We start from the raw sequence: 27995 nt of genomic DNA on the forward strand, positions 1-27995 counted from the left end.
GAGGTTTGTTGTGCCAGGCAGGCAGAAGGATGCTCATTGTGTTATCTCTGCTGGCAGATTTATTTATCACAGCGTGTTTCACCATAGTAACAGCCTTCGCCTTTTGTGCAGCGATGCACGGCTGAGTCCCCTTACGGATCTGGCTGCAGCTGTGCATGTGGACTGCACAAAATTACGGCAGAACCCAGAGCTGAGGAAGAACATTATGGTTTCTCTACTTAAGAGTAAATCATTCCTTAACTTCAGGAAAGACTGGATTCAGACTAAGTTAACCAGGTTAAGGTTTGTAACTCGACTAGCTCTGATTAGTAGCTCCAAGCATTAACCCTTGTGGAAGTCACCCAGGCTTGGAGAGGATTTTGGTTGAGAGCCAGGTTTGATTTTTACCACTATGCTTCCTTCCCTGGTTATCTCATTTTTGCTAGAATTATTTTAGAGCAGGTTAGGAGGTCTCTCTCCACTTGCCATAGCCTAAATATATCCACTGAGGATCAGTGATCTCCGCAGGTTTTTGTTAGGGCTTTGCAATAGGTTTAATTAGGGCTGAGAGGAGGCAGGATCAGAGGTGGTGGTTTCACTCCCAAAGGCTTCGTCCGTTGCCTGGGGCATCTTCCTGTGCTGTGGAAAGGCTCGTGTTTAAACGCGTTACCTTGAATGATGATGCGGCCCTGGTAGGTGTCTCTCCCTTTGATGTTTTCAGCCTCACACTCGTAAGTGCCTTCATCCTCAAAGCCAACATCCTGGATCTGCAAGAGGGGCTCGCTGCCGATCCACTTAGAGGACTGCGAGCCATCCAGCTTCCTCCACTTGATTCGAGGAACGGGGCTGTGTAAAAGTAAACCTGGTGAAGGCCAGCTCTCAGGTACCCCACACAACATAGCGTAACTTAGTCCCCACTCAGCCACCCAGCTCCCATCCCAGCTGGGCCTTGGCCAGCAGGACAGATGGCTTTAGCCAGTTCCTCCCTCGGTCTCTGGGCTACACTAGAGCCATTGAAGAGAGGGGTTGTGAAAGGTGCGGGTTCTGCGGTGCCCTCCCCGTGCCAAACCTGAGCAACACTCACTTCCCAAAGGCAAAACACTCCAAAGTCACCATCTGCCCTGCCAGAGCGTAGGTGTCTGCAGGAAATCTGGCTTTTATGCTGGGTGCGTAGTGCCTGGCATCTGTGAAAAGGAAAGCGCTGTTGAGGAGTTCTGGATGACTTTAAAGTTGCACACGTGAGGTCTGAAAGGGCAAAGGTACCCACGAGGTTACACTATGCAACACCTTCATGCATTTGGATAAGGTGGCAGAGGCTAAACTTCATTTTCCTCTTAAAACAGCTCTTAACTAAAGTCTCTAAAAACCTCTTCACAACCTCTCAGGACCATTTCTCCTTAATTTCCTACCTGCTTAACTCCCTTCCACCTGCCCAAGAAGTATCTTTAGCTGCGTCTCTGCAAGGTCACCAAAGGCAGAGGAGAGTTTCAGGGGTAGGTGAGCTGGACCTTGTGCTATTTCTCTTCTGCAGTCAGAGAAACCCCACTGAGGGGGTTTGTGGCTGCACAAGCAGTGAAGCCTGGAGAGAGGGCTGCTTCCCCCAGGTTCCACCCAATTAATGTTTTTGTAAGCTCTTCAGCACCCCGGAGAGGCTGGTGGGTGATTTGTGCACTGCTGGTGTCCTGTGGAGCCCGAGGGCTTTGCAATGGTAATTTTTCATTTTGCCCGGTCCCCCTGTGATAATCCAAGAGCACTGACCCTCCGCAGCGAGGCTGAGCCGGGAGAACTTGCTGAAAACGCTCTTGGTGATGAAGTCGATGTGGCTGGTGGCAAAGCATGAATAGTTCCCCAGGTCAGAAGCCTCTGTCTTGGCGATGTAAAGGTTTCCCGTGGTCTGAGAGACGAAACGCCTTCCATCGGCCGGGATGAAATTGGGAAACTCATTCAGGAGCCATCTGTAGGATAAGCCTGTGCGGGAAAAGAAAAAAAAAAAACTGCACAAGTTGTCTGTGTCCTGCCAGGTGGGACTGAACCCAGCAGGCCCCTTTCTAGACCAGTCTCAGCTGAAGTTGGTCCTTGGATGGGTTTTCTCCACGTGCTAAGTCCTGTCTCTGTTTTGTTGCTTTACAGAGTCTGAATTAAAACCAAATTTACTTCCCTAAAATTCCCAAAGGAAAGCAAGGAGTGCTTCCTGTCTCGGGAAATCCCTTGCTCTGTTGCATCTCTGCCCCTGGTACGAGCAGTGCTGCTAATCCCTGCTGCTGGCGATGCTGGAGAGCAAACCCTTACCTGGGTAATGGGGAGGAGGGCTGCAGGCAAACATCACTCCCCAGCCCTCTGTAATCTTCACGGGGTCTCGCTCTTCTGCGGAGAATTCCTGCAAAACTAAACATGCAAAGTGAAACCTGCCCGTGGATGGACAAAACAGCTGGAGGAATTACTGTTTTATTTCCCCCTCCACAGGCTGGTCTTTTCACTGGTTGAGTCCCAAAATATTACTGATTTCTCCATAGTGCATCAGATTTCTACTGCACCTCCCTGTGAATGGGAAGCACCAGGGGATTTCTGCGAGTGATGATGTTGGGTACCGTGCACCAGAGAGCTTCTCTCCAACGTTTATCAATGCAAGCAGGGGGGCTCGGTTTACCCCCAGCGTAACTGTGGCTGCGTTTCATTTACCTTGTGGAGACAAACTTACAGCCAAAGCGGAGAGAGGCTTCCCTGCTGACGACCGTGCCCCTGGAATTAGATGCCACGCATTGGTAGGAGCCAGCATCCTTGGCTTTCACTGGGTTGCTGATCACTAGGTCGCCCGCAACCAGCCTGTAACGGGAATCTGGCTCCATCTTTATCTCTGTGCCGTTCATCTTCCACCTGTCAAGAGCAAGTGTAAAGAGAGAGAGGGGTAAATGCTCATTGCAGCACTCGTGGTGCCTTGGAGGAGGTTGTGCTTGTTTGTTTTCCAAGTTGCAGTGTGCTGGGGTTGGGGTTAGATTTATATCTGGTCTGTGACCTGGGAGGGATGGCACATCACGTGTGGGCGAGGAGGCTGATTCCCTGTTAGTGATTTTCTGCTTATAAAAGTGGAGAATGAAAAGCAAAGTTCTTGATGGCTGTGTCCCAGTCCTGGTACAGAGAGAGAGCGGGTGAGCTTACCTGTAGGTCGCAGGAGGACTAGCTCTCGCTCGGCAAGCCAGCGTGACTTTCTCTTCTGCTGAGCCTTCAGGGAAGAGGGTGTGGACAGGCTGCTCTTCAAACACGGGCCCGTAGTTCCTTGTGCTGCTCTGGGCTTGGCACCAAACTGCGAGAGAGGGAAAACCTGCTGGGCTCAATTTAGCTTTTTCTAAAATTTCTCATTTTCAGATTTGTAGGGCGTCCCTGGCAGCGTCAGAACGGCATCTAGAGTAAAAGAAGGAGCAACGTGAAAATCGCGACCCGTCTGTCACCACAGCCCAGCCCCAGCCACGGCTTTGGGCAGGCAGCCTGCATTTCCCTCTGAGTACCTCGCACCGTCTCTGCCATGCCAGAGGGACCGGACGTGCTCAAAGACGTGCAGATGAAGGAGCACTGACACACGCCTCTTGGGAAGCCACGCACAGACCAGACTGAAGCTGGGAACCCCTAGCTGCCCTTCTTGTTCCTATGAGTGAAGGATGTGCTGGTTCCTCCCCTCTCTGTACAAACTTTGGCTGGTTGGTTCCTCCTGAGTCCTCGCAGATCCCCTGCGTCTGGAATGTCATCGACTCTAGACAACTCAAACCTGCTGTTTGCTGGTGTGCAAACCAGTGCTGCAGGTATCAGTTCTACTTGGGAACTAACAAGATGAGCTTGAAGCTTCCTCTGTAGCGTTCAGACACGGATTTCATTCTGATCTTGCTGCCCTGAGCGTGGCTCAGGCACGGGCGCAAGAGGAACATAAGAGCCTGCCTGCCTTCTCCTACGCTATGCCTGGGCCACCCTTTGAGGCGGTGGTGATGTTTCACTGGAAAGTGCCAGCTGTCCGCGGTGAGTGGCTCTGTGTCTCAGATAAATGGCAAGTGCTGGCAGACTCCCTTCCCCACAGGCTTTATGGAAATGGCAGCGCAAATGAGAAAGAACAAAGCAGAAGCTGCCTGGAAACCTCTTCACTGCAGAAGCAGCTAGTGGGATAACGATGGCCAGCGAGTCTGTTCTCTCCCTGGCACCCTGAGAAGTGCCTGTTCCTTAGCGGGGATGGAGCCACCTCAAGGCAGCGTGTTCTCAGCGCGCTCCCCCTCTGCCTCTGCAGCGATAAGCTCGGAGATGCTTAGCTAGCTCCAGGATCCTTCCATGCTTTGTAATTGAATTAATAACTGTCTTAAAACTGCCATGCCAACCAGCAATCTGTTTCCTTCCCTCCAGTACACAGCATGGTCACTAGTTAAATTAAGTGATTCCGGTGAGTGTGATGTTTTATTGAAGAGTAACTTCCAGCAGGGAACGGCCGGCTCGGCTCTGCTGGGCTCGGGGGAAGCAGCCCTTTACCTGTAGCTCCTGGGGTTCCTCTCATGTTCCGGCTGCTTTTGCGTGTGGAGATGAGGGTGAGACAGGAGAGGGGCTCCACTAATTGGCTCAGTGGGTTCAGAGCAGCTGTCAGCCGCTCCTTGTGTCCGAGCGTCAGCCAATTACCCAGGCCCTCGGCTCCGGCAGCGGGGGATGCAGGGGAGCCGCGTGCGGGCGGGAGCCTGGTGGTCCCTGGTGTCACACAGGGGAGAGGGACTGCAGCCTGCGTCTCATTTTGGAATAACAGAAAAGCAGCGTTTGGAGGGTTGTGTTCCCTCCAAATCAGTGCAGGTGCCATTTTCCTTCTGGAATGGTTATATTCACAATGGAGGAGCTTGTGTAAGCTGGAAATCTTCTCTCAGTTGGGCCGGCAGTGGCTGTGCTGAGCACGCCTCAGCTGGAAATAGCACTGCTGACCAGCGGGTAAAATAATCATAGTTAATAGAGAATTAATAGGAAAGTAGCGTATTAATTGTGTTCTGGTGGATGGTGGTGAATGGATGAAGGTTTAACAGCTTTACATTTTGAGATTTATAGGTAGCATATGGTAAATATTTTCTATTTATTTAACAAATAAAATATATATTATTAGCACTCATGCCTTTTCTCATTAGATGCTCTTTCCCAATCAAGCCAAATTACACTAATTGCTCTTTCTGATTCCACCCAGAGCTTGCACCCCGTTGCTACCCGCTGCTGTCCCTTTTTCTTTGCCAAGGTTATGGACTACAACTGTCAGGCATTGATTTCCTCCAATGTAATCAATGCCAGGAGTCCGGACGAGTTTTTATCTGCAGTTCCAAGGTGTCTGGTTGGTGTGGGGGGTGAAATGCTTGGATCTCATTCATTAAGCAAAACAAATGTTAGATTAAAGTAATAATGAAACAGTTATAAGTTCAGGATGTCGTTAGAGCTATGAATTGAGAGCATAGCAGGGCGGCTGATCTTGGTACCTCTGAGACTGATTGTCTGGAATACTTCGGTCACCCCAGGACTCTGATTTTTGACATTACCGAAACGGGTGCCTTCTTTGGGGTCTGTCATTTGGGTAGTGGGGAAAAGACGAATAGAAAATAAAGGTCTTCAAGCCTGCAAGCCAAGAAGCAGCGTGCTGGGCTCAGAATTGGGCATGCCTTATGTGTGCCGACTTTCTGTGTTAAATCCAGCCAGCAGAGCAGAGAGAATGGTAAAGACACCGCTGCATCTGGCTACAGCAACGTTCATGATAAGGAAAAATAAATGTTAACACCAAAAGAAATAGGAATAGGTGAAAATGGAGCATCTGAAAAATTAAGATTTAGAAAAACAGCTGCAGAAATGCTTGTGCGTTTCACAGAATGCTCCAAGAGTGACTTGTGCTGTTGTTTAGGAGAGAAAAATACTGTATCGTGAAATACACCACTGAGGACATAGCAGTCTCTGCGTATAAAAAAAATCCCAAACTTTGTACCAGATATTGCTGGAATAGACAAATCTCAAGCCTTATCTCCTTTGCCACTGCAGTGGGCAGGGAGGGGAGTGCCAGTGCCTCCCTGGCGCGGTGGTGCCGGCCCATTTCTGCGGGGCAGTTTTGTGTTATTGATATTTGGAGTGTGCTGAAAGTCAGACCTAGAAAGCCCAGGTGTCCAGGAGGCTGAACGCTTTCCCTTTATGCTGAGCCCTGCACTAGCTTTGGAGACCAGGAGATGATAAATATCTCAGTTGAACATTTTCCAGGATGTATTTCAGTTTACGAGGACAGCAGCCATCCTTTTACTGAGCGCAGGCAGCGTAGCCGTAGCTGTAGAGCACTGACCGCAGCCTGAAGCCTTGGCACAGGGGAGAAACGGGCAATTAATTGGTTTTATAGGGAATCTGAACGCACACATGTGCACAAAATCAAAGCAGTTATTTTTAAAGAGCAGCTCTGTGAGGAGCAGAGAGTTATTTTTAACGAGACGCTTTCTGAGGAACAAAGGGACAGTGCTTTGGCTAGCCTCAGACTTCAAGATTTTCCGTGGCTTTTACCGAATGAAGAAAGGCCAGAGAGATTTTTAGACTTTCCTGACAGCCTTGTTCTTTAGAGAGTCATCTCTGTGCACTTCATAAGCTTTAAACCTTTACGTGGTGCTGGGAAGTCATCCTTTCAGGGATACGGCTGAGGGAGCAGCGACGTTGCCAGCGCAGCTTCCAGAGCTGGAAGCTTTGGGTCTTCACCCACTCCGCAGTGTCTCCTTGAGCCTCATCTGTAGCTGGCATTTTTTTGTCCTTGGTCCCTCACTCGTGTTCCCAGTGAGGATTTCTCTCTGTCCCAGCTGGCTCCTGAGATTCATTGCATCACCAGCCAAAGGTCAAGGGAAAATAACTCCTCACAGGGAGTCATTTTTTGTGGGCTCAGCTTGGACGGGGAGCGAGTTGCACAAACTCAGCTGGTTAATGGGAGCCCAACTCCATCTTGCTGCCTCTACCAGATTTGGGTCAGACCAATTTCCAAACAGGCTAATTGCCTCCCAATCTAGGGCAGCCACCCCTCCCTCTGCCTCCTCGGGGATCCAGAGAACATTAAAAGGTAATTAGATATTTATAAGGACAGGCGAGCAGTCTCTGCCTGGGATGATGAATTAGCTTGAAGACATTATCTAATTCTCAGTTGTCTGAAATCAAATGTCTCCCTGCTGAAAAGGGAGAGTGCAGCCTGAGACTCCCTGAGATCCAGAAATGGTCCCCGATGGATGGGGGAATCTTTGCAGCCAAAAAGCCGTCCCTAGAAAAACCGGGAGGCAAAGTGGCTTTGCCGTCAGCAAGTCCTGCTGGCAGGAGGAAATTCCTCCTCGCGCCGAGGCCGGGACAAGCCTGGGCAGCACGGGCTGCGGAGAGGCACTGCCAAGGCTTTGCCTTGAGGGCCTGCATCTCCTGTTTTTCACCTAAATTTGAATTTAGAAAGGGGGAGACTCGCGTGTGCGTCGTTCCTGTCCTCTTTCCTGAGCGGTACAGAGGGACGGTGGGCAGAGCACAGACGCATCCCCTGGCTGCATAAACCACCTGGGAGAATCGGGCTTCAGCATCGCCGCAGCTGCGAGAGCCTCGTGCAGAGCGTCCCAGCCGAGCAACGCAACACGCGCATCGCGTGCCACGAGCAACGTCCCGCTTGGCACCTCCGGCAGCCGCTCTCAGCTCTCCCACAGAAACCTCCAGGCCAGAGAGGCGAGGGGCAGCTCTTACCCAGAAAGGTGACGACGGCCAGGGATGCGCGGACAAACCCAGCGATGCCTCCCATCCTGCGCCTCCGGCCGGGTTAGGGTCGCGGCGGCTGAGCCTCTGCGGGTGAGCGGGGACAGCAGCCCTGCGAGAGACAGACAGAGAGGAGTCATCTGCAGCCTTTCTGTGGCTCTGCTCGGGGCCCGGCGGCCAGCTGCGCGGCCCCGCTGGCCACCGGCCCGGGGTGAGAGTTACTGGGGAGCAAACATCCAGCTGCCTGGTGAGGAACACAGAGGGGTTTGAAGGAGCTCTTTTTCTTTCTGACATGACAGATCTGCTTGAGAAATTGTTGTTCCTCCTCCCTTACTATCTGCTATTCTTCCTCCCTCCTCCAAAAATAACGCTTCCTTTCTATAATTTATTAAAAAAGCACAAAGCCAGATGCATACAGGATATTGGGGTGGGGGGGAGGAGGGAGAAATAATTTGTTCGTGTTGTTTTGTGAAAAAGGCATCTTTAATTGAAACTCTTCAGGCTTTTGGGTGTCGTGCCAGCCCCGAGGGACTGGGGGGACCCAGCTTGTCACCGTGCCCTGCGTCCCGGCTGCGGAGCATCCGCGTGGTGAGCTCACGCTCGCAGGGCGGCGGGGAAAGCGAGCGGCAGAAGTGGCTGCACAGGGCGGTTTCCTGCAGCCTCTGGCTTATTTCCTGCTTTTCTTCTCAGTTTAATGCGTTTGAATAGTTAATCAAGAGATAACGGAGCGCCGAGGCATTTCCTGCTGCCATGAGACACACTGGTAGGTGGAGCAGTGATTTCCACTCCCCTCTGCAGGCTCCCACCTTCCAAGATCTCTCAAAAATAAAAAAAAACCCAAACAGAACACCGAGCTGTTTGCGCAGACCCTGGTCCCAGCGCTCCCCTGGCTAAACCCACTGCACGACCAGTGTCAGCACACGCACCTCTTGCCTTGGCTCTCCGGCGGGGATGCTGGGCTGTATTTTGTTTTTTTTTTTTCCCCCCTCTTTGTTAACGAACACTTTTGAAATAACGCATAGAGGAGCCCCGCGTCCTGACAGAGCCTCGCGCTCCCCGGTGAGCTGCTGCGGAAGGCGCTGCCAAGAGCCGGGCTGCGAGTGCTGCTCATCCCTCTGTTCCAGCTGGTGCTGCTTCCAGCCCGGTCCCTGCCCATCTGTCTGCCCACCCCACTGCTCCTCAGCTCCTCCGAGCAGGGATTAGCTTTCTGTCCCCCGGGATGCAGCCTTCCGTGCATCACTGCTTTAAAAACTCCAGTGCCCCGCTCATTAATCGCAGCCCTTGGAAGGCTCCTGAGCAAACAGTGATAGCCCTGCGTTTGCCTCCGTCCTGCCGGGTGAAAAAGCCACCTGGCCTCTGCGTCCTCACCCAAAAGAGAAGATTTTGTTACCAGCGTTTGAAAGGGAGGAGACCTCGTCCCAAATCCTCCTCAATTTTTATCTCGCTTGGGTCAGAGCGTTGGATCCCATCCTCCCGGCCCAGCGCTGAGGGCAGAGCCCAGCCTGCCTGCCCTTAGGTAGCTCATGGCTCAGTGTTTTTATGAGACAGGCCCCTAAATAAGGCTGGCGCTGAATTGTCCCGCGTGGCCAGGGATGGGGAGACCCCTGCCCGGCAGGAGAGGGCCGAGCGGTGTTACGGACGGGCGATTTGGGGACACGGCGGAGCAGGGCGTGAGAGCCATTGACACGAGCGCTGCTCCACGTGCTTTGTTCCAGCGACCCTGAAGTGAGTCAGTCACATGAAATCACTTGATGTCAACGAGAATCATGCCCCAAATGGTGTCCTGAACCCACGGCCTTTCGGCTAACACTGCCCCATTGTTCCCCTGCCTCCACCCCCTGCCTGCTTCTCCCTCGTAAGCGCTTTGGGACGAGGGCCAGCGGCTTGCTCCGTCAGTTTTGCGGGCAGCGCTGCGATGTGGGCTTGCAGGCAATGCCAGCGCTGCACTAATTAATAAGTTGACTTTCCCAGGTCTCTCCAGTTTGGTTTCGTCGCCGGCGCGTTCCAGTGCCCGGGCTTTGGGAGAGGCAGCAAGCGTCAAAGCCGTTCCTACACGCGGTGGCAGCAAATTAAAGTAAGAGAGTGGAGCCTTGCTCCGTCGCTGCCAGCCCCGTTTTCTGAGGCTGAGTCCTCTCCCTGTGCCTCTCACTTTCAAAACAAATGGGAAAGAGTGTGGGAAAGGTGCATTTTGTTAATTTTAATAAGGAGTAGGCGACATGAAGAGGTCAGGGAGTGCGGCGTTGCTCCTGCCCCTCTGCCGCCTTTCTGGTGTTCCCAGCGCCTTACGCTTTCTGCTGGGTGCAACTGAGATGAGCGAAGCTCGTCCTGCCTCCGGGGCGCTGCCGCCTAAACGAGCCGCGGTCCCAGGGCCGAGCCGAGATCCCGGCAGGAGGGAGAGGAGGGTGAGCTGTGCTGCCCTTCCGCGGGAATACTTCTGCCAGCATCCCCCTCGGGCTTCCTTCCTTACGGCCAGGCAAAGCCGGTATCTTGTAAAAATTAAGCTGGTTTGAATTATTTAATTGGTTATTGATTCATTATTTATGATGTAAACGACAGCTTTGATCCCCGGTTCTGCTGCCAGCTTCGGCTCTGCCGCTTCCCTCTTTCCACCCCGACCTCCACATCTGCTCCCATCCTTGATGCTCCCGTCGTTTTCTCGCTTCCCTGTGTCCACCCCTTCCGTCGCTCCGCAGTCCCCCTCACACGCAGAGGTGCATTTGCTCCTGAAGCACGCGGGGCCCTTTCCGAGGATGAGACCTGCGGTGCTGCTGCTGCTGCGGGGCTGTGGTGGGGCACGGGGAGATGCTGCTTTTTTGCCTTTTCTGCTTTTTTTTTTTTTTGCTTCCAGCCTCAGCCCAACCCGTGCTTTAAAAATCAGGAATGTGATATCCAGGGAGTGCGCCGGGTACAGCCCACTGCAAACGAACACGTAAGAGAGTGAGAGGGTAATTGACTAACTGTGTTTGTTCGCAGCTGGAGAGTGGACGGAATAATCCTCTCAGATGCCGGTTTGCGTGTTCCTGATTGTCTTATCGCCTAAGCGCAGCGATCGAATGGTGCCTGAGGGCCTGACGCTGCGAGATCGCACCCGGGGCTGCGCTGGGACCCTGGGAGCATCTTAAGGCTGCGACCCCGAGACGCGGATCCTGCGTCTGACTCCGAACTTCTCCCAGGCGCGGGCGTGCGCTTTCCATCTGATGGTTAGGCCTGCTCTCCATCCTTAATTACAAGAGGGCCCGTGGGGACCTGTTCTTTCCCCTCTTCCTGGGGTATTTTTGACAGGCACTCGAGAGCCTTCTGTTGTACTGAAAGGGGATCTGTCGTCCCTGCTAATGGATGCTGTCATCAATACTGCCAGTGGCGAGGGAGGCATGGGCGCACTGGAAAACACGAGCATTAGCCCTTTCCTCTGGAGCCCCTGGGAGCTGGGAGCGATCCGTTATCCCTGGGAGAGATGCCGAGTCCTCCCGAGCCTCTGGGAGAGGAGACGCCGCCTTGTCCGGCGCCCGCAGCTCCGGTTCTGGCTGTCGTCCGGAGGAGGCGGCTCCAGCAGGACGCCGGGCGTGGGGCGAGAGGGCCGGAAACGGCTTTCGGTAGGAGATGGGCTTTAACAAGAGATGGCATGGCCAGCACAAAGCGCAGTCTGTTACCGGGGTACACGTGTGTCACTCCATCTCCTGTGGCGAGGTGAGGAGAGGAGCGTTTGCAGCTCCTTCTGCCAGCGTTCCCCAGGGAAGGAGAACTCCTGAGGGGGGGTGACGCAGGGATTTGTCCTGCGCTGTGAGCATCCCTTTATGAAGGATCGTCACCGAGGCTGGAAAGGGCGTGCCTTTGATCTTTGCTGGATTTTGGCTTGCAGAACCCGTTCAAGGTTATGTACGTTTTGTCCATCTCGGGAACAGCGTGTTTCGGTGAGCTGCAAACGGTTTGACTGTAACGTATCTGTCCTCCTGTAAAACTGCCTGTGCTCAGGAGAGGCTGATTTAGCTGCAAACTCTGGGTTCAGCCTTTCCTGAGCATTTTTGGGTTCAGATCTGTTGGTGGCTCCAGGACCCGCAGCAGCTGGTGCTGCAGAAATGCCGGGCCACCCAAAACCCATCCTAAGCGGTGAGGTCTCCAAGGCCCAAACGAGGATCACCAGCACCTTCAGAGGGTTCGGAGCCCTGCGGTGGAGTTCCGCCCTCCCTAGGCTCCTCGGTCACCCCACAGCAGAGACCAAACCCTGTCTGCAGTTACTGGGGGAACCTGGCTCCGCAGTAAGGTCAGGATCTGATGTGGAGGAGAGCTGCGGGCACCGCTTGCTCGCTTTGGTACCTGTCCCCAGCTGCAGCAGAGATGTGTCCCAGAAACACGTCCAGCAATAGCTGAGGGGTCTTGGGTCCCCATCGCACCCCGTCACCCTCCGCGAGGGCAGAGCCTGCGAGACGGCTGCTGTCACCACGGCAGGGACTGTGCAACGGGCGCTCGGAGCCTCCAGCCCGGGAGCAGATGGTGCTCGCAGCCCAGCATCCTTCCCCGCCGGCAGCTCCCTGCCAGGCCGCGGCGATGCCGCCCGCAGCCGGGACTCTGCTGTCCGGATGCGTTTGTTCTTCCCCGACGGGCCGAGATGGGGGGAACGCGCTCTGCACGCCGCGGTGCCCAGCACGGCGCGTCCTCTGCTGCGGGGCTGGGTGCAGGGGACACCTGTGGAGGGGAGCCCGTCCCCAGGTGAGGTGGATTAAAGCACTAGGAAAAAGAAAGTGTTTTCTGTCTGTCTGCCTCACTGCCCCCTCTGCACCCGGGCCAGGCAGCAGGAAGGCGGCGTGCGGTGCCACGGCGGTGATGGGGACAGCGCGGGGACAAGGGAGATGGTCCGTGACAGCGCCCTGGGATGGGAGCAGAGCCACCAAGCGAGGAGCAAGGGGTTTTCAGGGACCAGGCTGACCTGGAGCCCCCACAGCCGCTGCCTCTGCCCTGGCCCCGTGCCCCAGCTGTGAGCAATTGCAACCAGCCCTCGTTAGTATAATTGCAGGCAGCGCTGGGCTCTGCCCTCCCAGGTCAGCGTGGAGACCGGAGAGTGTGATGGAGAGAGGTAAGGGGGGAAAGAAGAGAGGCAAATGTTTAATTTGGGGGTGTTGAAGCACCCAGAGGAGGAGGGTGGGGAGCTGCAGTGTGGCAGGGCCCTGCTGGGAGGGGATGGGTGCAGGCCATCGGCGGGGCTGGGAAGGGTGGTCCGTAGCCCTGACTGGTTTCTGCTGCTGGTTTGCGAGCTCGGTGGCTGCTGCTGGTTTGGGGTGCCCTGCCCCAGCTGTGTGGTGGTCTTAGCCCCCAGCACGGCCTTGTGTCCCTGTTCCTTCCCTAGCAAGAGCCTCCAGCATCCTGCCTGCCCCAGGAGGTGTGGGCTGTTGGGGTTTGGGTTTGTTTGGTCCCGGTGCTCTCTGTTGAACGCGCTCGGCGTGGTGGTCCTGCCTTGCGGAGGAAAGGCGCTGGGCGTCCCTTTCCCAGGGCTGAGAGGTAACTGGGGAGGGGATGCACTGGGATGGGTGCTCTCACCCTGTGCCGGCCCCTTGGCTACGCTGCTGTGTCTTTTCAACAACTGATTAATTTAATTGTAACAGCACTGGCTTGATAAGGATCAATATTTGATCAGCAGCTCCTGCTTTTTCCTCCTGAGGAGGTGAAGGGAGGGATGTGGGGAGAGGGGGCAGCTCAGATTATCCAACATCCTGGAAAAGAGGAGGAAAAAAATCCCTACAAGGGAAGGGAAAGCCCTACCCACGGGACATGGAAAACTCTGCTTCAACAAATGCATCACTGGTGTGACTGGGAGAGCCCTGCGCTGCTGGGAGGGGACCGAGGCTGCCACACTTGTGCTTTTTGTGTAATTTTTTAAATGTTAGATGGACCCGTGTTTGAGTAAAGCGCTGGGAGAAGAGCTGCCGCTCTTGGGCTGCGCTTCCCTGAGTGGGTTATCCGGGGCGTCGCGGGGACAGGCGTGCTGTGGATGAGGCAGCGGTGCCCAAGACCGCTCCTGCTAACGGCAGGGAGAGGTTTAGCTTCGTCTGGGGACGAAACACGCCCGTCCCGTCCTCCTCGCCCTGATGTGGGGAGGGGGCCGAGCTCTGCTGCGGTCCCAGCAGGATGGCCGCATTAAGGCACGCTCGTCAAGCCTTCTCTGTTTTCTCTGTCTCTCTTAATTGCTTTTTCCTAATAATTGGCCGGTGCATCCATGTACATCGCAGGTCATGGCGCCTTATTGTATGAGGGTCTCGGGGGAGTTTTCTCTTGCTGTCCCACCCCCAGGCAGGCAAACCCCCGCGCTCGTGCCCAGCTCGGCGCCTCTTTGTGTGGGAGACAAAGCCGGGGGCCGCGCTCGGGATGGAGACGTGGACTGGGAGCATATGGAGACACGGGCTGGGGGCGTGCGCAGCACTGGGGCGTGGTGGGCTCGGGACTGGAGTCGCTGGGGCGGTGAAATCCAGTTGTAACAGAAGAGGTGATGTTATGAGTGGGCCTGAACAAACACTTTTACCGCTCTTCTGTTGCGTTGGGCAGTTTAAATTTTAGATCTGAGCTTTGCAGTTAGTGTTTCTGCACTTTTTTCTTCTTTTCCCTATTTTTTTTTTTTTTTTTTTTTTTTTTCCTCCTGAACTAGCCAGATCCCATCTCTGGCTGCAATCACCTTAGTACCTCAAGGTGATGCAAATCCAGCCTGAGCTGCGTGATCCTCAGCTCTGCTGCAATAAGCCCTTGGTAAGTCCCCAGGATTTTGGAGCTGAAGTGCTCCGTGGGACCTGGAGGCTCCCCCGCAGCCGGACCAAGCTCATCCCGGCTCCAGGCGAGACCTCGGGGGCTGCGAGCAGCGCTGCCGGGGCGGCTGAGGAAAATTGGAAAGCAAAGGACACCAAGAGAAATGGCCAGGAGACCCTTCCCGCGCCAGCTCAGCACCCAGGGGCAGGGGGGATGGAGGGGATTTCCCGTGAGCTGCACGGGCACGAGCGTGGTGTTCAACCGAGGCCGCCGGCGTGCGGCTCCTAAGCTGTCCCTGAAGACTTGCGTTTCAGTCAACAGCCTGAGTCGATAGCAGCTGGAAGGATGCTCAAAGTCTTTGAAAACAAGGCCACAAGTGACTTCAGTTTAGCACATGGGTATTTGAGAGATGATGTCTGCCTGAAATCCTCATTAATGCCCTGATTAGTCCCAAATGCTTGGGAAATGCAGGTTTATAACCTGGGGGTGTGCGGGAGAGGATGCTGAGATGGGGGCTGTGGCAGAAGGGACGGGAAGGGAGGTGCTGCTATCATCTCCCCAAAATAAAGCTCCGCACTGCAAGTTTTCCTTTCCTCTCGCAGCACAGCACCGCGCGGCGAGTGTGCACAGCTCTGCCCAGACCCTGGGACGCGTGCCGCGCTGCCAGCCCCGCAAACCCACCCCCTTTCCGCTGTTAGAGCTGCGGTGGCGTCAGCAGCAGACACTCTTTGATGTGACACCGGTATAAATAGCTCCCTACCTGCCGGGGAGCCCGGCTCCCTGCGCTGCCTGGGAAATCACTGGGCAGGAACCGGTCCCAGGGAGGAAAAACAAATGGAGAGCTGGGGAAAGCTTCAGGCTGGCACAGCCCCAGGGAGGTGATGTGTTATGCGGGGAAGCCCGAACATCCACCGGCACTGGGGCTGGCTGCCCTGTTTGCATCGCTGGGTAAGGTCATGCCTGCAGCGAGAGCCTTCCCAGCCCGGCGATGCTCCTTGGAAGGCGTCATCCCTGTGTCCAACCTTCTGGTTTGTCTGTTTTAGCATTCATCCTCCAAATAGCATCAAGCTGCTCTCTTCTTTATAAAAACAAGCAAGAACCAGCACAAAACATATATCCCTCTTCCTTCCTCCAGCATAGGCTCCCTGTTTTATGGCTGTCTGGTGCAGGACTGACAGCTCTCCAGGCTGTACAATAAATAAAGATGTAATAATTTAGGACCTAAGCTGCTGAGGGGGGGCTGGGTTCAGTATTTTACAACCGGCTGGGGATGGGAATACCTCTGGTGCTCCCGGAGTTCTCGGGACATCTCCCACACGGTTGTGTTGAACATCCCTCCAGTGAGGTCCTGGACGCTACACTGCGTTGTGGTAATGGGACCGAGGTGTTTGTCAGAGGAGAGAACGGTTTGGGTTCAAGGAAACGGCTTTTGTGGAGCTTGAGAGCTGACTTCGTTCCCTTGTCTGCTCAGACCCATTCCTTCTGCAAGCACCCAAAGACAGAAAAAGATAAAGTGTCTAGGAAGAGCCTGATAACAGCCTATCACACCAGATTTTAGTGTTTCTCCCTTCCTATCTATGTTTTTTGGCTGTCTGAGGAAGCTTCTCCTGCCTTTTTCTGCGTATCTGCTTTGATAGCATCTCTGGAAGCCCCCGCTCACCGCCGGGGTTTCCCGCGTGACGCGTTTGTTTGTAAGGCAACGCCGCGAGCTCAACCGGCGCGAAGGGGACGTGAGCAGCCGTGTGGTCCCGGCGCTGCAGACCCCAGGGCTTACAGGTTTGCCATCGGCCCATCCCGAAACCTTCCTGGGCGTCTGGGGTTCCTCATCCCTGAAAGCTGGTAGTGCACGACACCGATTTGGGAAGGGGAAGGGCGTGCCTCCAGCTGGGTACGATAACTACGGGCAGCGCTGTGTAAAGCTAGTCCCCGTGAGGCGGAGAAAAACCCATCCCTGTTCTGAGCGGGAGGGCAGTGCCGGGAGCCAGCCCTGCGACCACTGAGCCTGGGGCTCCCTGGCTCAGCTTGGGGGCTGCTGAAGGGAGAAGGCGCTCGGAAACACGGGGAGGTGGCTGCCTCTCCTCGAGGTCGATGGCTTTTCGTGGGTAATTTGGACCATAGACATGCACAAAGCACACAGGGTGGCTGAGCAGCCGGGCCGTGCTCGGCCTCCACACGGACTCCCAGCTCGGCGGGCCAGGCCCTTGGGGCACCGCGTGTCGGTGCGTGCGTGGGAAGTGCCTTCCTAACGACACAGCCGGGCTTGCTGCCTTTTATGATTTGCTTGTGGCAAAGCTGCAGAGGAAATAATAGCCCAGGCCATTAAATTCTCTGTAGATGTATTTTGAGTGACAAAAGTCGTGGTTGCCCTGTTTGGTCGTAATGGATCGGGTGATGGAGAAGAGCGTTGGCATCCCTTCGTCTCAGGCTACTCTAACCACCTTCAGCGAGGGCGTGCGGCTGGGTTTGACGTGACCCTCTCGTTTCCTGTTTCCTTTAGTTTTGTGTCATGCTGTCTACCTCTGCAAAGTACAGTTATTTCTAGAAAGTTTGGGACTCGCTGCTTTCCTGTATCAGCAAAGCAAGCGGCTTTTGTGGTTGGTGCTGTTGCTGTCGGGTGTGCTCGGTACCGAGGTTCTTCCGTGGGTGCAAACCTGCTCCTAAACCTCGTGTGAGAGCCTGTGCTTCGGCTTTGTACCTCAGAGCTTGTGGTGGACCTGCCTGGAGATGGCTTGGGAGGAAGAAGAGCTGTTCTGGGGGTTTGGGTAAAGCCTTGGGCTGGGGTCGCCGCTGGGGAGGGCTGGAGTTGTTCCCAGCTCTCGGGTGTAGAGGCTGCTGCCTCCCGTCCTCAAAGCAACTAGTGTTTCCTCAGAGATGACAATGTCTTATGAATGCTCCCCAGTCGAGCCAGAAAAATAATGCTGAGGCTCGTGGGAGTGGTGCGAGCCTGGGGCAGTCAGTGGGCCAGCACGGGTGAGATGCAAAGGCAGGAGGGAGCTCGGGAAGTTTTAAGAGATGGGAGCGGAGCCCTGCGAAGCACCCCCCAGCCTGCCCTGCTGCGGGCTGCTTCCCTGGCCCAGCATCCGTCCCGCTGCGAGTGGGGAAAAGCAAAGCGGTGCCCTGCTGCTCGTCCATGACTTTGTGCGGAGCCCCTCTGGCTCCCCCCTGCCCTGAGCTTCCCTGACACGCTGCAAAGCCCCCCCTCCACCCCCGACACAGAAATACCCCGTGTGCCCAGAGCAGCCCCATTGCCCACCCATGCCCTGGGATCTGCCCTCACTGGGGGTGTGCAGGGAGAGGACTTGGGACACCATGGTCTTCCTCGTTCTCCCTCCCTGGATAGGAAACTGGGGTCTCTTGGGCTGCCCTGGGCTCCGCAGGAGATGCTGAAAGAGTTCTGTGCAGCAGAAATCTCGGAGAGCCCCCCGCCCCTCCCAGGCGCCGTGTTCGAGATGCCTGACCCCACAAGCCGGCTGTCAAAGTGCCCCGAGCCAGAATGCACCAGGAAAAGCGTAACAGGAATAAAGAATAATAACAACTAAAATATTCCCAGCCTTATTCCGTAAGAGACACTGCTGCTGCCAGCCCTGCCGACCTCGGCCGCTCAGCCCCTGCCACAAGTGACACAGCCGTGCCCCCCCTTTCTCCCCGCTCCACCCCCGGCTCCTCGCCGGCGCAGGCAGAGCCCGCATCGCCCGCGAAGCCATCGCCCGCCGAGAAATGCCCAACCCAACCGTCTGCTCCTGCCTCCCCGCCGGAGGCGAGCGGGATCCGGCAGGTTCCCTCTCGCCGGAGCAAAGCCGAGCACAAGTTGGCTGTGATGGGGAACGGGGCCCCGAAACCCGGAGCCTCTTTGCTCGTTCTGGGGTGGAGGAAGGAAGGAGAAGGCGCTTACCTTGTGCGGGATGGACGCGTGGGCGTGAGCCGGGGGCCCGCGGGGCCCTGCTGCTGCCGGAGGCTGGGTTGCGAGGCGATGCTTGGCTGGTGCTTGCCCGAGTGTGGATGTGTGTGCCCAGAGCCACTGCAGCATCTCTGCATTAGGATGTGCTCCTCCCTCTTCTCCCTCCTTGCGTGCGCGCTCCCTCGCTCGCTGCCAACCACCACGCCGGTCCCTGGAGAGGGAATTTTTTATTTATTTATTTATTTATTTATTTTTTTCCCCCTCTGCCTTTACCTCACTTGCCACAGTCCAAGGACCAGTCGGGGAGGCAGAGCGGCTTGCAGCATCATGCATAATTCATGCTCCTCCTCGGCATCCCTGCCTGCTGCTCCCACCAGTCCCCAGCACAAACCCCGTCCCTGGGGCTGGAGCAGGTGTGGGGCCGGGGGCGGGAACCGGAGGAACCACGGGGGGTCTGACCGATGTCTGTGGGGTGGGAGCAGGGAAGGGATTAACCCCAGCTGGGGGGGATCTCGGCAGGGACACCCCCGCTCTGCGCAGCGTGTGTGTGTTTCTGTATACGTGCACATCCCGTGCCGAAATATCTACGTGTGTGTCTGTGTGTATACATAAAATACGTATGCACACACGGAACCAGGCTGTGTGCACGCTGGGGAGGGTGCTCTGTAGCAAAATTTGGGGAAGCTCCATCCAGCCGAGCGTGGCTGCCGTAGGTGGTACCCGCCCTGCGCTGCGCCGGGGAGCACGGGGTTTCCTCGCAGCGGGGTTACCGGTGCGTGACGGAGCGGGGGGCCCTGCACGCTGCCCGGCGTTGGGACGGGGGTGGCAGCTGGGGTCAGGTTTGGGGTTTTGGGTGTGCCGCAGCTGCTCCCGGCTGTCGTTATGGGCCAAGGGGCTTTGGGCTGGGCTTGCCCACGTTGACAGTGCTCCGCAAACGGTGGCTGTGCCCCCCGTGAATGTTTGCAGCCATAAGATCTTTGCTCTTTTCTGGGGGCGAGAGGGGAGTCTGTCCGGGTGGAGTGATGCCATGAGATGTGACGGGGACGCTGCAGGACCTCCTCTGGGACACCCAGCAGGTGCTGGGGTTTAAGGGGAAGCGATGCTGCCAATCCCATCGCTGCTGGGCGAGCCACGGTGCGAGGGACCCCCGCGGTGGGTTTTGGTGGTGGGCAGGTCACTGCCAGCCTGCGCAGCGAGGTGGGAAGCGGAGGATTCGGGAGCGTGGTGGGGACCACCCTGCGCTCTCCATCCCTCCCAGTTCCAGCGCAGACCTGTTAATGATTTAAGGAGATCAATGGGCGCTGGGGCTGTCCACAGGTTAATGGTCTGCAATTACAGAGGAGTAATTAAGGCATTAGTATCTCTATTGATTGGCAAAGCTCCAGCGGTCCAGGCTCCTCCAGCAAATGGGTGCAGGCAGGAGAGTGCCTGTGATGGAGTGGAGCGTGTCACTGGTCCCATCTCCCTTCCCCTTGCCCAGCTTGCCCAGTTCTCCACTCCCCACTGCCGTTTTGGGGTGAGACTGGGAGAAAAACTGGCCACAGCCCTCACGTGGGACAGCAGATGCTTCTGCTGCACAGAAAGGAAGAACAGGGCTGGGTCCTGACCCCCAGCAAAAGGACTAACGAAGGGAAACCAGAGAGAGGTGATGAGTCCCATCCCCAGTGGAGGGGGAGGACCTGCCCTCTGCCCCCTCTCCTCTGTGTCTCTGCTGCCAGCAGCTCCCTGAGGGTCTCTCGGGGAGAGACAGTGTCCCTGGTGACAGGGACATTGATGACCTCTCAGGCGCTGGTCCTAGTGTAGACACGTACCGAGACTGCGGTGACGGCAGCTGGGGGAGGGAGCAGGAGTAAGGGCTCCCTTGGATATTCCCAGTGCCGACGTGGACGGCTCTTAGCCGTGGTAATGGGCGATGGGCTGGAGCTGCCTCGCGGAGGAGGGGGTAATTGGAGGTGGTCTGTCAGCATCGATCCAGCCCCGCCGCCCCACCGGGCGGGCAGAGGTCAGGGAAGATACGGGTGTCATCACCCTGCCGTGAAAAGGGACGAGTGCTAATGCGTGCGTGTCTCCCTGGGTATCGATCACGAGGATGAGGATGGGTCCATCATCGCTCGCTCCTGGATGATAAAAACGCTCTGTGTCCTCTGGGAATGATGGAGACAGCTCCTGTGCAGCCCTTTGTGAGACTGAGACCTTGGGTCCTGCAGTCCCCGTGGTCAAAGGGGTGGCTTTGAGGTACTGGAGTGGTCGCTGGGTTCCACCTAGCTTGAATTTCTGCATGGAGGGCTAAGAGCAACTCCTTCATCCTTCCTTGGGGTGGGGACTGAGAGTGACTGGTGCCTCCGTTACCACAGTCTGCACTGGGGAGGTCTCCCACGCTGGGCAAAAGGTGTTTGGTGGTTTTTTTTTCCTCGCTGGCCTTCAAGTCAGTGGTGGGGGCAGACAAAGCCCCTGGAGCAGGAAGCACTAATACTTTCATCCTCTTAGCGAGGGCCGCAGCAATTACATCTTCAATTAGCCAAACAGGCTCTGTTGTTTTTCCCCCTTCCTCCAGCCCATTCTCGTCAAGGCTTTGCACCAGGGAGCCTCTGCTCAGAGCACTTCAGAGCCTCGGGGGCAGGAAAGGCTGGGGAGCGCAGGATCGGCCCCGCGGGGAGGCAACGCTGGCTGCCAGGACGTGCCGGGTCAGGAGCGGGGAGTTGGGTTAAACCCTGGTGCTCCCACATGTTTGCTGGGCCATGGAGGCTTCTTTCTCCGGTTTTTGTGCCACATCCTTCTGCAGGGTGTTCGTGCGGCCACCGGCACTGGCAAGGGTGCAGAGCTGCTGCTTGCCGGCACAGTGTGTATCACAGATGCCAAGCCAGCATCACACGTATGTCCGGATAGCTGGGCAGGCCCAGGGAGCCACGCTTGGCTTGTCCCTCAGCAGCCATTGCTCCTTCGTGCCTCAGTTTCCCCACCTGGAAAGGATGCCGTTGCCTGCATCCTTGGCCTCTGAGGCAATCGCAAGGGCTTTGCAAAGACCGATGCGCTCCTGTGTGAGTTGCTGGGAGCTGCTGTTGCTGCTCCGGGAGTGGTTCCCCTCACGCAAACAGCCCTGCTCACCTCCACAGGCGATATGCAGCCAGGCGTCCCAGCGCTGTGCCGCTCCATCCCCACAGCCGCTCTCATCCTCTTCACCTGGGCTGCTTCTGACGGGCTCGGAGCAGGGCTGCTGTCTTGTCCGGCACTTTGAGCTGCTCCCATGTTTCAGCCTCTCCCAGGTTTTGGTGAAGGTAGCATCTCCCGCCGTTCAACGCAGCCGAGCGGCTCCCCTGGCTGCGGGTGGGGGATGCTGGAGCACCCAGAGCAGGGGGGCTGTGAAAACACCAGTGTGGAGAGCTGTGCCAGGCCGTCCCTGCAGCCTGCTGGGGTGCAGCAGGAGAGAAGCTGAGCTTGCAGGGGCTCTGGGAACCGTCCCCTCTGCCCCGGGCTGTGCTGAGACCAGCTGCTCCCATCCTGCCACATCTCAGCGCAGTCCCGTGCGGTGCTGAGTTCCGCGCCTGGCTGTCAGGAGATGCTCCTGGAAACAAAGCATCCACGGTGCCTTATCACCGCCCAGTCTCGGGCCGGGGCTTGTCCTGCTTTGTCCGGATAAACCAAGGACTACGGAAACAGCCTAGCAGGGTGGCAAAGGAGGTGCTGAGGTTTCTAAACCACTTGGTCACGTTTTCTTCAGCAGAAGTGCTGACCTGCTAGGAAGGATGCGCCGCATCCCCGCAGCACCGTGCGGGCTGGGCAGCGCTTCCCCTTCGGCTGCTTTCAGGGGAGCATCCTTCCAGCAGCCTGGCCTTCCCGGGAAAGGGAGGGTGGTGCTGGGGCCGGCTGCGACGCTGGGGGACACTGGGGACCAGCCCGGCTTTGCGGGCTGAGGGTGAGCGGCAGCAGCGGCGCCGGCTTTTACCTTTTGAAAGCTGACAGAAACGAATTGCAGGCTTAGCGTTGAGTTTTGAACAATGTTTTATTATATGTTTAGTGTTCTCTATACAAAAAAATCCAGTCTTTTCTTTTTACAGTGATTCAAAAAAATGATATCTGAGTATTTTGGCCTTCTCTCATCTCTCATGCAGTCGGTTTATAAGTCCTTATATTAAACATTTTTTCTGTAGTCCATAAATCTTCTCGCTGTAAACTGTTAACTTTGCAGCCTCAGCTATACATTTCTCATTGGAACAAGTGGGTTAACACAAAGGTGGCATTTTTTGCTTTAAAAAAAAAAAGGCAAATAAATACATAGAATACTTTAGAACAACCAGGAGGTTTTACAGAGAGGATGGATGGATGGCGATATATTTACAAACTAAAGAGAAACGAAACGCTCCAATACTTTCTTTCTGATGTGGGCAGGAGGAACGAACATTTAAAACCCTGTACTGCGAAGGAAGGAGTCTGTGCTGTGGGTCTGACACGGGGTTTAGACGGCGTTTGACAACCAAAGCCCAACGCCCGCTTGCGAAGGACGTGGAGAGACAGGGGACAAGGGGGAGCTTGATGCGGTGGGGTTTTTGTTAGGACCGGAAAAGCATTGTTATTCTCCTCAATAAAACAGGTCTTAGTGCAAGAAACAGAATGTGGTCTTTTTTTTTTCTTTTGGTTTTTTTTTTTTTGGTTTTTTTTTTTTTTTTCTTTTTTACAAGATTTGTTTTATTGCTCAACTGAAACCGTTTGCTGCTAGCACAGAATTAAGCCTGGTTCGATGGATGTTGCGTTACAGGTCGGACTCGCAGCTCCGCTGGGACCTGCACGCCGAGGAGAGGCGTCGCGACTTGCCAGGATGGCCGGCGGCGTGGATGGAGCAGAGCGAGCGCTGTGTGCCAGGTAAGGCATGGCTACGGTGACGGACGCCGCCGCGCGGCTCGGGCCTCGCACCCGTCCTGCCGCCCCGGTGCGATGGCGGCAGGGGCTGCGGCTCCTCGTCGATGGGTCGCTGTCTTGGGTTGGAAGTGACCGTAACGCGTGGATTTGGGGTCTGTCACCCGCAAGAAGGCAATGCTGGCAGAGGGGTGTGCTGTGGGGACGTCATGACCTGGTGTCCAGGCAGGACAGACAGTTGGGGTTTCTGGGAGCAGGATTTCAGGGCTTGTACCAAAACTTGATTTTTTTTTCCCCACTGCTTTTCTGTCTCTTACTGCGCCATCACTTTGGGGAGAATAGCAGCAGCCTCAAGATCACGTAAACACGCGAGTGTCCTCTTGTGTCCCGCGCTCGCTGTGGTTGTGTCACACGCGGGGCTCCAAACGGCAAAAGGCTGCGTGCTGGGGAGGGCCAGGCTGTGTCCCTGCGCTCGGATGCAGCTGACGGAGTCCGGATCCATCTATAGAACATGGTTGAGGTTTGGCTCAGACCGTCTTAGAAACAGGCTCAAATTTGCAAGCTGGGAGCTGGACCCAAACTGCTTTTTCCCCAGCTTCTGAGAGCGCTTGATTTGGATTTGAGTCTTCTTTCTCTTTTTACGTGTTTATTTGTTAAGTGTTGGCCCCTAATTCAAACCCTTTATGAAGGTGTATCTTCTGAAAAAGAGAAGGTGAAAGCGTGCCCTGCTCCAAAGAGGCTGTGCAGGTCCCAGAGAGGGGTGACCGCCCCTCTGATGGAGACCAGCCTCTTCGGAGGGGTCCCGCCCTTGGAGCGGAGGGTGCCTGATGTAGGTGGGTCATGCTATAGGTCCCCTCCACAGAGGGACAGCTTGGGATGGAGAAGCAAAGCAGCTCCTGTGAGGTGACACCGGGGACAGGCAGACAAAACGGCCGGCACGGCGCACACCCAGACAGGCAGAGACCCCCCCCAGCACCACCGGTCCTCATGTGGGGTCTCCATCCATCTCCCGGTGCTCAAAGGATGCTCGCTCAGCGGAAGTGTGGCCGTGGTGCTGGTGTGGGTGCAGCCTGGCCCTGGCTGTTTATGGGGGGTGAATGCATTTTACTGGGGCGTGGGGTCACCCTGTCAGAGCTGCGGTGGTTTTGGAGGTTGGAGCAAGCAAGGGCTTTGCTTCCCGCCGTGCCGTAACCGCACGTGAGAACATCTACTGAATCTTTATTAAAGGGAGTGAAAAATGTGAAGCTCATGGTGAGTTTTGAACTTGGTGAGAATTTTCTTTGGGGTCCAAAACTCATGGGGAAGTTTCAAAAAATTTTGACTTTACCTTGCAATGTTTGAATAATTGTTACACCAAACCAATACAAGACTCCAAGTAACTTACACCGAGCCATTTGTCCACCGGGCCCTCTGCAGACACCTCCTTCCTTTTCTCTTTACTTAAATTAACGTGGTGGTAGGACTCCAATTGCTTTTGTGAGACTTTTAGGGGTTAGGACAGGATTAGCCCGGCTGGGTCCAGCTCCTTCCCTTCCTGCTCGCTGAGGCGTGCTGTGGCGCACGCGCCGCAAAGCTACAGGGCGAAACCCTTCTCCATTTCCCAATGGATGCTAAGAGGTGTGCTCGGTGAAACGGTGTTTGCGACAGGACAGAAACACAGGCTTTAATACAAATGGCACGTCGTACAGGTACACGACACGGACCTCCCTGCTTCCGGTAACGCCTGCCCAACTTTGGTGAGGTTTGGAGGTGTTGCGTGGTAGCCAAGGGTTCTTGTGGTCCCCGTTAGTGGTTGGTCCACAAAGCAGCGAGGATCTGGTGTGCTGGGGGTAAGGGAAGATGCCCAGCGCTGGTGGCAGAGGCTTTCCTGCAGTGGAGGCTGTGGTTTCTTTCTCTCCTCATTTCCACCAGCGCTTGGTCAAGAAGTTACGCAAACTCAACGTTGTAAGGACAGCCGGAGGCTTGGGAAGCCGTTATCCCTGTGACCAAGGGCTGCGTTACATTTGGCCTGGTGTTTGCTTAAAAACTGAGTACAGTTGCTGCGCGTCCTGGGAACGGGCTGGGAGATGCTCTCCTTAAACCGGACCAGTGGCGAGTGGCAGCGGTAGAAATCCATTTGTTGCATGGATGCGTTTACGCTGGCGGTGACAGAGGGAGATGTGTGGCTCCTATGCCGTAGGATGATGCGGATGGAGGACCCTGGCAGATGGGTTCCCGTGCGGTGGAGAGGGGACATCCCTGGGGTGGCAGGAGCACCCCCAGCAGTAGGGGGGTCCTCTGCCCCCTAACACCACCCTAAACCCTCCTGGGCTCGTACGGCGCGTGCGACTCCTTTGCTGCTTGGTTTGCACCCAGCTCTCTCCCGTTCTGTGTGATCCAGCAGTAGGTGCTGACCGGGTGCGGGCTCTTCCCCAAAGCGCAGGATAGTTGTGCCATTAGCAGCTTAAAAATGTGGCAAAGTCCATCTCAACAATCCGTATTAGTAAAGTATTCTTGTTAGCAATATATCTTCGTAGCAAACCAGCTTGAAAGCTAAAAGAATAATTGCATTAATCCTATTGCATTTAATCCATTATGCTGAACAAAACCGTCCTCCTTAGAAAAAAAAATGAAAGAAAAATCCATCCTAATGTCGTTCGCCATCTGCGAAACGGTCCAGAGAAATCCGATCTCTCTCAGCGAAGGTACCTTTGGTTTCAAAAGTGCAGGAAGTGGGAGGATACACATGGCGTTGGCCGCTAAGTACGGTCTAGTATAAAACTCTACCTTCTACAAGGATCCATGCGGTCTCAGCTGGGAGAGCTGCCCAGGCGTCCTACTCCTACTGGTCTGGCCGATCGAAGACCATCGCGTTAGGGGCGCGTAAGCGGTGCCGGGGTGGGGGGGCGAGGACGACAGTATCAGTTTATTAAACTTCATGGGAAGTTCGAAGCTGTGTAAGGCATGTGAAGGAGCACTCCTACCCGAGACGCTTCGTTACAGTGAGTTAACGGGTTAAATTAAATCGCCGGTTGTCCTGATATGTAAATACGACAGCGGAGGGGAGTCCCACGGTGCAGGCGCTCCTGGAAGGGGCTCGCTCAGGCTGATTGATGGAGGAGGGGGAAAGGCCACTGTCAGAAATGAGGAGGAGAGTTTAGTGGGAAACACTGTTGGTTTGGCTCATCCCCAGCGCCTCGGGGAGACGTGGACCTCGGGTCCGTGTGGTGTGTGCATCCCTGAACCGTTCAAGCTGATCGGGAGCTGCAGTGCAGGTCAGCAGCAGGAGATCCTCCACCTGATCCTGGCAGGTGCTTCTCGTCCTGACCGGCTTTGACTTCAAAAATCAGTGATTTCTGGTCCCCTCACCCTACGTTAATACTGGTCCTGCTTCTACTCCCTCTTTGCTACATAAGATTCATGGAGTTGCCTTTAAAAGAAAGAAGGCATGGTCTGGGGGCAGTTTTCCCCCCAAATTCTTTCAAAGCAAAGGCTAAACCAAAATGGTTTGCCTGTGATTACCCAGGCAAGCAACACTGTTATCCTGGGCTCGGAGGGTGAGCAACACCCGACTGTCCTTCCACGCATCCCACGAGCTCTTCTGCAACCTCTTGTCCTCCGAGGATGCTCCGGAGCCCCGAGGGGGTGGCGGGTGACCTCCCCATGGGCTTTTCGGGGGTGGACAGATCATGGAGGTTCGGCACTGATGCGAGTTCCTGTGCCGAGGAAGCTGGAGGGGAGCTGCTCTTCCCTGCATAGGTGCTGCTTGATCTTTTGGGAAGCAGGTTGCAGTGCTGACTTGTTTGGGAGAGGCTATGGGCAAGGTGCTGCCGTGAGGATGGACAATTCAGTAGTACAGTGCTGTGGTGTCATTACCCAAAAATCCACCATTTTCCTCCTTTCATGTGTTTATGCTGCTCTTGTGACTCTGCCCAGGCCCCGCTCGCTCCTCTTCCCTTCCCTTCCCTTCCCTTTTTTCCTTTTTCCCCTCCTCTTATCTGGAACATTCCCATAAAGATTAAAAAGAAGAATTTTTTTAACTCCCTCCCAAAAGAACAAAAAGGGCCTCGAGAAGCCTGGGAGCCCGAGCCCATCGTGGCCCTGGGTGCGGGGCCAGCCCCGAGGCTGGGGTGCAGCTCAAGCATCCCACTCCTCCCCTGGCTCAGCCCAGATTTCAGCTACAGCTACAACCCATCGCGCCTCGGGAGTCCTTGCCGTTCGCTTGTTTGCTAAGGAGAAGATGGCATTGGCAGCCACCTGGTCTGCCTGGTTGCTTGGATTTTTCTCTTTTCTTTTTTTTTTTTTTTTTTTTTCTTTTTTTAATTTTTTTTTTTGTCATTGTTGGTTGGTTTCATTCACGCGTTTCTGCTGGAGGTAGTGGCGGCGGCGGCTGTTGTTTAACCCCCACCCACTACAAACACCTCGGGCTGTTGGTGGTTTCGTTGCGTCGCGCTACGCCAACGAATAGATAGCATTGACTGGGGAGGTGGCTTCCGAGCTCTCGTTGCCTTCGGTCTCTTCTTTGTCCTTTTTCACCGTGTACTGGCCGATAAAGGAGCCGTCCTCGTTAAACTGCCCTTCGCCCCCCTCTCCATAGTCCACCAAGCTATCGTCGCTCTCCTGCTGCTTTATCGTGCCGTCCAAGGAGGTCTGGCTGTTGGGCAGGGGTTTGTTGTCTTCGTCGCTGGGTAGCAGAAGACAGACAGAGACGGTTAAGGGGTGAGAAACAACGGGGCTTACAACCTTCACCCAAGGTCTGGATATTCAAAAATAAATCCAGTCTGCAAATATACTAACCAGAGACCGCCAACGCAGGGTGCTCTGATGG

The 27995-nt window shown here is 55.4% G+C and overlaps 2 protein-coding genes across 19 annotated transcripts in view; both read right to left on the reverse strand.

Annotated features, from left to right (window-relative positions):
* Window positions 1–18445, reverse strand: part of CNTN2 (contactin 2) — a 29250-nt gene extending 10805 nt beyond the window's left edge. The window contains exons 1-8 of the mRNA XM_086765613.1: window positions 18332–18445; window positions 7702–7822; window positions 3136–3280; window positions 2678–2853; window positions 2269–2364; window positions 1738–1947; window positions 1064–1163; window positions 650–825 (exon numbers count right to left, since the gene is read on the reverse strand). Coding sequence (XP_086621739.1) covers window positions 650–825; window positions 1064–1163; window positions 1738–1947; window positions 2269–2364; window positions 2678–2853; window positions 3136–3280; window positions 7702–7756 — 958 coding nt within the window. The 5' untranslated portion in view covers window positions 7757–7822; window positions 18332–18445. The remainder of the gene's footprint in view (window positions 1–649; window positions 826–1063; window positions 1164–1737; window positions 1948–2268; window positions 2365–2677; window positions 2854–3135; window positions 3281–7701; window positions 7823–18331) is intronic.
* Window positions 18446–22318: 3873 nt separating this feature from the next.
* Window positions 22319–27995, reverse strand: part of NFASC (neurofascin) — a 92161-nt gene continuing 86484 nt past the window's right edge. For all 18 annotated transcript variants that reach the window (XM_086765343.1, XM_086765341.1, XM_086765339.1 and 15 more), the window contains one exon: window positions 22319–27851. In XM_086765343.1, the coding sequence (XP_086621469.1) occupies window positions 27620–27851 (232 nt within the window). In that variant the 3' untranslated portion in view covers window positions 22319–27619. The remainder of the gene's footprint in view (window positions 27852–27995) is intronic.

The sequence above is a fragment of the Chlamydotis macqueenii genome, chromosome 23 (assembly GCF_036417535.1).
Source record: "Chlamydotis macqueenii isolate bChlMac1 chromosome 23, bChlMac1.mat, whole genome shotgun sequence".
NCBI lineage: Eukaryota > Metazoa > Chordata > Aves > Otidiformes > Otididae > Chlamydotis > Chlamydotis macqueenii.